At 40.9% G+C, this 8,703-nt stretch overlaps 1 protein-coding gene across 1 annotated transcript; it reads left to right on the forward strand.

Moving 5' to 3' along the window:
• On the forward strand, nt 1-1,527 carry LOC124287106 (polypeptide N-acetylgalactosaminyltransferase 5-like). Its single transcript, XM_046723584.1, has one exon. It carries the CDS (start codon nt 1-3, stop codon nt 1,525-1,527), a length of 1,527 nt encoding a protein of 508 aa, XP_046579540.1.
• The last annotated feature ends 7,176 nt before the right edge of the window (nt 1,528-8,703 follow it).

The raw sequence follows: 8,703 nt of genomic DNA on the forward strand, positions 1-8,703 counted from the left end.
ATGAATCTGACGGATCCAGGAGTCAATGGTACAGGATTGACGTTAGATGTGACGAAACTTCCCAAAGAAGAAGCTGAGAAGTTCCACAGGAGTTTGGAGCAGAGGGAGTACTCGGGTTATATCAGCAGTCTCATATCTCTCCAGAGATCTCTGCCTGATATCCGTCTTCAAGGATGTCACTCGCTGTACACAGACCTCAGTCTCCCTGAAACCAGTGTGATCATTATTTTCTACAATGAGCACTGGTCAGTCGTGTTACGGACTATCCACAGCATCATGGACAACACTCCACCTCATCTCATCAAAGAGATCATCTTAGTGGACGATGCATCTACAGACGAGGTTCTGAAGGAACCGTTGGAGGAGTATGTCTCCCGATTTAGGAAAGTGCAGATACTGCGAGCTGAGTCCAGACAAGGCTATATAAGAGCGCGGATGATGGGATTTGTACAGTCTACTGCTCCTGTAGCAGTGTTCATGGACGCACATTGTGAATGTTTTCCTGGCTGGCTGGAACCACTGGTGACAAGGATCGCCGAAAATCAGAGTATAATAACTACCCCTATCCTTCACTGGATAGATTCTGAAAGCTTAAAAATCCACAAATGGGGACAGCGAAAGAATATTGCAATACCCATTCTCACCTTCCCCAATCTTTTCTTCACCTGGTCCTCCATGTCAGAAGAGGAGTGGAAGAAGAGAACACGGGAGACTGACCCAGTTCGGTCTCCAGCCATGGTTGGATGTGTCATTGCCGTCAGCAGGAGTTGGTTCAAGAAACTTGGTATGTTTGATCCTGGTTTGGAAATCTGGGGCGGGGAGAATACCGAGTTATCTATCAAGACGTGGCTATGTGGAGGTGGACTGGAGATCATTCCCTGTTCAAATGTAGCGCACTTGTACCATCCTCATCGACCATCAAAAGAAAGTGACATCAGGTACAAAAGAAACATCGCTCGTGTGTCCAACGTGTGGTTGGACATGTACAAACATTTTAGCGAAAATTACGACGGTAGCATTGCGGATTATGGTGACATTTCGGATAGGATAGCTCTCAGAGATTCACTGAAATGCCATCCATTTGAGTTTTATTTGACACATGTTTATCCAGATCAATTCATCCCAGGGAACGGTATTTACACAGGGCCAATACGAAATGTAGAGGTTTGTAACCATTGCCTCGATTCGGGGGGCAGAAAGAATGGGGATTCAGTCAATGTTTTGTTGTATTCTTGTCATGGGCAAGGAGCTCAATTCTGGGATTTCACAGAGCATCATGAGATTAGAGCTGGAGGACAATGTTTAGATTCAGGATATGGAGATAACCTTGTGATGCGGAACTGTCACGGTCAGAGAGGGAACCAGGAGTGGGAAGTGGTCAGTCTGGAGGGTCACGTGCTGCTCCGGTCTCACGGAAATTGTGTTGGTGTTACCAAAGATAAATCTGCTCTTGTCTTGGAGAAATGCCACAGTTCTTCACTACAGCAGTGGACTTGGAAGCAAAACAGGAAAACTAGGATTTCATGACAATTGATTTTCAATTCAGTTCCATGTACAAGAGGGCAGATACATAGAGAAAGTAGGTTTTTCATGCTTAACATGATTATATTGTTCATGATGACATCTGATCATGATACAAACTGAAAAGACGTGTAAAATTATCAGACAAAAAAATACACTTCATCATCATGATCAAGACAATGATTACCAAGCTAAATTAATCCACTTGATTTCCTTTCAAGATCAAATATAGGCATGCATGATTGTTCATTCAAACCATGAAAAATGGAAATATAAGGCTATCTAACTAATTTTATCTCTGTGGGAACTCGATATAGTGCAGAGTGTAAAAGTGAACTGAGTGACTTGGAGTAAAGATGTTCTGTTCATTAGCGAGGGCGTGTCCACAAGGATGATTTAGTCTCAGCTTATTTGCAACTTTATCTCAGTGGACTATTTGATGAAGAACTACCACTGCTGAAACGTAATGCTTTAAATGCAAAAAAACCACCATAGACGCATTGATAGATTAAACCTGAATAGCACTTAAACAGTTTGAGTTCAGTCTAATACTGTAAATAGCACACTAAATAGCACTTTAATAGTTTTAGTTCAGTCTAATAGTGGCACCAACAGGCTTCAGAAATTCTTCCATTGTTATTCCTTTGCTGTTGTAGTCAATACATAGTTGTTTCAGTGTGAGTATTAAGGTGAGTGATTATAAGGAGATTATGAATTGTAATTAGAAAAACATACAAATCAGCAGAAAAGCTTTTGGTGAACCGCAATTAATGTTTGATCTCTTTTAAACTATACTAAATGAAAACAGGTCTCAAAAGAAATTACTCTTTGATTTGTCTCATATACAGAAATATAGAAAAAAATGTCTTTGTGGTAGGTAGACATTGTGGAGAACGTTATGCTTGAAACTGCATGCTATACAGGAAGTGGACGGTTTTGGTGGTGATAGTGTATTGATGTGGACCGCCAATTCCCACACCGGTAGAATAGTCCTGTGCACGTCCAAGGCAACTACGTTACACAGATGAAATTCTTCGGCCATACGTTCTTCCCAACTTTTCAACATGACAACGCTCGGCCTGACATGGCCAGACAACGGCCTTCCCTAGATCACAATTCGTAATCTGAATGGTACCATTGTGTGGCAATGCCATGCAGATCTGGATTCTTATGGGGCCATACAAGATATCGAGGACAGATGACCTTCACCTTGACATTCAATTGTTTCATGTTTGTGTTTGCCATAGTGAACCTGGGTCAGTGACAAAGACTTGTTCCAAATATAAACAATTTCTTCTTATCAGTTGATTATGTATTATCATAAATAAAGTATACATGGGACAACCACTTTTGCGTTGTTTTTTTCAATGTACAATGAATAATATTTGAAGAGTACTTCACTAAACTAAACAACACCTTTCTCAAGTTATTCAGGCATAATGGCAAACAAGTACAGAGGTCGTGTAATTACGACAAATTTTCAAATTTCGTTTCAAGTGACTGCTATTTTATTGTTGTGTGTCCGGTCTGACGGTACACGGCGTACATACCGACTATAGCTTATATTATAAGGTCATCACCAATATAGGGTACATTGTTGAGTTTTGTGCGATGTGCATTGATCTGTTGGTCGTTGTCGTTTTAATATCTTACTCTGTAACCCTCAATTATTGTACGAAGCCCTTTTCTCGCGACCGAGAAAGCGATGGCCCTAATCAGCCAGATTACATTTCTGATGTCCCCCCGCCATTATATTATGGCTTTTGTTCGTTGTATCTTCAAAATCCGTGCCTTCTTGACTGGTAGAAAAAGCCATTGTTTTAAGAAACTATAAAACCACTAGAAGGAAAGAGGCCTTTCATCCTTTTTACTTCTTCCCACGATGAATCGCCAGATCTGTCGCCATTATGTGACACCAACCCTTATTTCTAATCTGAAGGCAGTAGGGGTCTTCTACCCGTAGAAATAAAGACAACAGGACTTTTCACACACTCTTGATCGGTTAAATAGGGAAAGGGAACAGCAGATGCTAATAGCCCACCACGAACAACCCGTGAAGATCCGGGATAGAATTGGTCTTCAGCAACCCATGCTTGTTGTAAGAGGCGACGAACGGGATCGTGTGGTCAGGCTGGTTGATTTGGTTGACAGAATGATGTTCATGCTGTTGATCACTGGATTGTCTGGTCCAGTCTCAATTATTTGCAGACCGCCGCCATATAGCTGGAATATAGCTGAGTGCGGCCTTTAAACAACAAACAAAAGAATGTGGTCAAATGTGACATGTTGTATCTGTGCGGCGTTAAACATACAACCAACCAACCAGCCAGCCAACACCACCACTAACAGCGCTATATGCGTTATAGAGATGCAGACGAATATAGCTTTTCTGGCCTCACCGATATATGTCTCCGTTAGTCAAAACCTCATGCTGCCCTTTCACGACTAAAACTAAATCCGCCAAAATATATGAATCACAATAAGAAACGGCCCCTTTTGTCTTTGACACTTTTACATTTGGATCTGGACATCTCGCATTTGGCCACATGACATCAGAACTAGAGGGTGAGTGAGTTTAGTTTTACGCCACCTTTTTGCGATATTGTAGCATTATCACGACAGGGGACTCCAGAAATGGGCTTCACACATTGTACATATGTGGGGTATATATTAAAGATTATTTGACAGGGATGCCGTCATTGAAAGCTTTCGTATATATTTTATTAACTAAGGACGAATCCCATATGTTAAACCTTTCACAATATATTAAACATGTACTCGTTAACAGAAATGAACTGTTTAAAGAACGTGTTACTTCCTGCGTGTCACAGTATGATATGTACATGTTCTCTTGTGTATGGGCCGGAGGCCTTTTGTACAATAAACCTTTTGACTTTGACTTTTGGTATCGAACCTTGGTATTGGGCGTGACGAGTGAACGCTTTAACCACTGGGCTCCTCCACCGCCCCTCAGAACTATAGAAGTGAACAAAGCTGACACGTCTCCTGTCAGTTTACACCGTTTGATTACATTAATTATCATGTTACAAGAGACGGTAAAGATATATCAGTCAACTCGGATGACAAACAAATACGTTTCTACTAAACATGTCTCCCATTTGACAGACACCCATTTGGCAGACACCCAATTGACAGACACTGAACTAGAAGGTTAATTAGGGTAACACCTACGGGTATAATGGAACAGTCCACTATCTAGTGAGTAGAGCAAGGTGGTCCTGAAACAGGTTCGTTACTGAGAAGTTTGATTGTGGGTAAATAGAACTTTGTTGTGATTAAATGATAAATGATTTCTCTTCTCAGAATTGATTGTACTATCAATTACTATCGAATATAAAAACAGGTTTGTCACTGAGAGGTTTGATAGTGTTTAATGATAGAAAATACCCCTCCCAATAATAGCATATGTACAACAGAAGTTAACTCACAAGTAATGTTTTTTCGCTGGCGAATACGGTCAAATCTGATGAACCTACGTAAGGTTTCGAAAACTATTTGCCAAAGTTTTTATGTCGTGAGGTTGACAGGTTTGTCTGTCTAATGATTGAAATAAAATTAGTTCCTCATGTATTTTTTTCTGAGCTCACCCCGCCCCACCGTTTGGAACACTCAACAGACACATTCAATTACAAGCCAACTGATGACCTTTACGATAACAATACATAATTAGAGACAAAGCAAGATATATATTTTTGGTGAAAATATTCGCCTTGCTTCTAAGCGTATTATACCAGACGGTCAACAATTTATAAAGAAGGCTGTTCATGAATACTTTAATGATTAAACAGAGCGAAACGACGTGCTTGGGTTACAGAGCAATGCCCATAACAGTAACTTTACATCGACACTTCAGATCAAGCTGTTGGACATTCATGACTGTTGTGAAGTCGTGTTGTGATGTGTACAACATGGCCTCACCAAGGAAACGAGGAACTGTCTTTATTTGTGTATTAATATGTGCTGTCCTCATCCTGGAGTACACTATAGTGACGAACCACAGTGAGTTGTCTCGGGATTGCCAGATCCCTTGTCACGTCTTCACCATCCCGACGATCCCAATGTGAAACTTGTGTTTGCCCAAATGGATCTGACGGATCCAGGAGTCAATGGTACAGGATTGGTGTTAAATGTGACAAAACTTCCCAAAGAAGAAGCCAAGAAATTCCAGAGGAGTTTCGAATGGCTACTGTAGCTCTATCTATGCGGGTGCAGAAGCGTATCCTCAATAGACAGCATACTGTGTGTTCTGAACTGTTTTACCCGTGAAGATCCGGGTTAGAATTGATCTTCAGTAATCCGTGCTTGTCGTAAGAGGCGACTAACGGGATCGGGTGGTCAGGCTCGCTGACTTGGTAAACACAATGTCATCGTATCTCAATTGCGTAGGTGCCCACAACGTAATCAAATTGGTTGAAATGTTGCCTGTAAACGTGCACCGTATTATATTTAGTGACTGCGAACTGAGAATTATTATTATTATGCTAATATTTGTATGGCACAAATATCGAGCTCAGCTGCTCAAAGACGTTTTGTTTTCCCCTCGATCATTGGACGTCAATCTCAAACGACACATCGTATTATCAATCTCAACTCCTTGGGGATCATGATAAGAGTGCACTTTACAACCTTTCAAGATAGACGAGCAATTTTTATCTATCTCGTGTGAGTCATTTTTGCCAGTGGCTGTAATGCATATGGCATAATATACGTAACAGTTTGGCTATCCGATCATTACGAGGTACCTATTCACAGCTGGGTGGACTGGGACACATAGTCACAGTACTTTGTCTACGTTTTACTGCAATTTGCTGTACCCGCAACTAGGTGTTTACACGTATTCATGTAGCCACCATCTGGTCATATACCAACAGATTCCCGGTTTTGGGTGGTGGGTGAGTGAGTTTAGTTTTACGCCACCTTTTGCGATATTGTAGCATTATCACGACAGGGGACTCCAGAAATGGGCTTCACACATTGTACATATGTGGGGTATATATTAAAGATTATTTGACAGGGATGCCGTCATTGAAAGCTTTCGTATATATTTTATTAACTAAGGACGAATCCCATATGTTAAACCTTTCACAATATATTAAACATGTACTCGTTAACAGAAATGAACTGTTTAAAGAACGTGTTACTTCCTGCGTGTCACAGTATGATATGTACATGTTCTCTTGTGTATGGGCCGGAGGCCTTTTGTACAATAAACCTTTTGACTTTGACTTTTGGTATCGAACCTTGGTATTGGGCGTGACGAGTGAACGCTTTAACCACTGGGCTCCTCCACCGCCCCTCAGAACTATAGAAGTGAACAAAGCTGACACGTCTCCTGTCAGTTTACACCGTTTGATTACATTAATTATCATGTTACAAGAGACGGTAAAGATATATCAGTCAACTCGGATGACAAACAAATACGTTTCTACTAAACATGTCTCCCATTTGACAGACACCCATTTGGCAGACACCCAATTGACAGACACTGAACTAGAAGGTTAATTAGGGTAACACCTACGGGTATAATGGAACAGTCCACTATCTAGTGAGTAGAGCAAGGTGGTCCTGAAACAGGTTCGTTACTGAGAAGTTTGATTGTGGGTAAATAGAACTTTGTTGTGATTAAATGATAAATGATTTCTCTTCTCAGAATTGATTGTACTATCAATTACTATCGAATATAAAAACAGGTTTGTCACTGAGAGGTTTGATAGTGTTTAATGATAGAAAATACCCCTCCCAATAATAGCATATGTACAACAGAAGTTAACTCACAAGTAATGTTTTTCGCTGGCGAATACGGTCAAATCTGATGAACCTACGTAAGGTTTCGAAAACTATTTGCCAAAGTTTTTATGTCGTGAGGTTGACAGGTTTGTCTGTCTAATGATTGAAATAAAATTAGTTCCTCATGTATTTTTTTCTGAGCTCACCCCGCCCCACCGTTTGGAACACTCAACAGACACATTCAATTACAAGCCAACTGATGACCTTTACGATAACAATACATAATTAGAGACAAAGCAAGATATATATTTTTGGTGAAAATATTCGCCTTGCTTCTAAGCGTATTATACCAGACGGTCAACAATTTATAAAGAAGGCTGTTCATGAATACTTTAATGATTAAACAGAGCGAAACGACGTGCTTGGGTTACAGAGCAATGCCCATAACAGTAACTTTACATCGACACTTCAGATCAAGCTGTTGGACATTCATGACTGTTGTGAAGTCGTGTTGTGATGTGTACAACATGGCCTCACCAAGGAAACGAGGAACTGTCTTTATTTGTGTATTAATATGTGCTGTCCTCATCAGGGAGTACACTATAGTGACGAACCACAGTGAGTTGTCTCGGGATTGCCAGATCCCTTGTCACGTCTTCACCATCCCGACGATCCCAATGTGAAACTTGTGTTTGCCCAAATGGATCTGACGGATCCAGGAGTCAATGGTACAGGATTGGTGTTAAATGTGACAAAACTTCCCAAAGAAGAAGCCAAGAAATTCCAGAGGAGTTTCGAATGGCTACTGTAGCTCTATCTATGCGGGTGCAGAAGCGTATCCTCAATAGACAGCATACTGTGTGTTCTGAACTGTTTTACCCGTGAAGATCCGGGTTAGAATTGATCTTCAGTAATCCGTGCTTGTCGTAAGAGGCGACTAACGGGATCGGTGGTCAGGCTCGCTGACTTGGTAAACACAATGTCATCGTATCTCAATTGCGTAGGTGCCCACAACGTAATCAAATTGGTTGAAATGTTGCCTGTAAACGTGCACCGTATTATATTTAGTGACTGCGAACTGAGAATTATTATTATTATGCTAATATTTGTATGGCACAAATATCGAGCTCAGCTGCTCAAAGACGTTTTGTTTTCCCCTCGATCATTGGACGTCAATCTCAAACGACACATCGTATTATCAATCTCAACTCCTTGGGGATCATGATAAGAGTGCACTTTACAACCTTTCAAGATAGACGAGCAATTATTATCTATCTCGTGTGAGTCATTTTTGCCAGTGGCTGTAATGCATATGGCATAATATACGTAACAGTTTGGCTATCCGATCATTACGAGGTACCTATTCACAGCTGGGTGGACTGGGACACATAGTCACAGTACTTTGTCTACGTTTTACTGCAATTTGCTGTACCC

The sequence above is a fragment of the Haliotis rubra genome, unplaced genomic scaffold (assembly GCF_003918875.1).
Source record: "Haliotis rubra isolate DU_JTF1 unplaced genomic scaffold, ASM391887v1 Scf4, whole genome shotgun sequence".
Taxonomy (NCBI): domain Eukaryota; kingdom Metazoa; phylum Mollusca; class Gastropoda; order Lepetellida; family Haliotidae; genus Haliotis; species Haliotis rubra.

Bases quoted from the DNA above. Each gene is read 5' to 3' on its own strand.
- LOC124287106 (XM_046723584.1), top strand. From the start codon at position 1: ATGAATCTGACGGATCCAGGAGTCAATGGTACAGGATTGACGTTAGAT.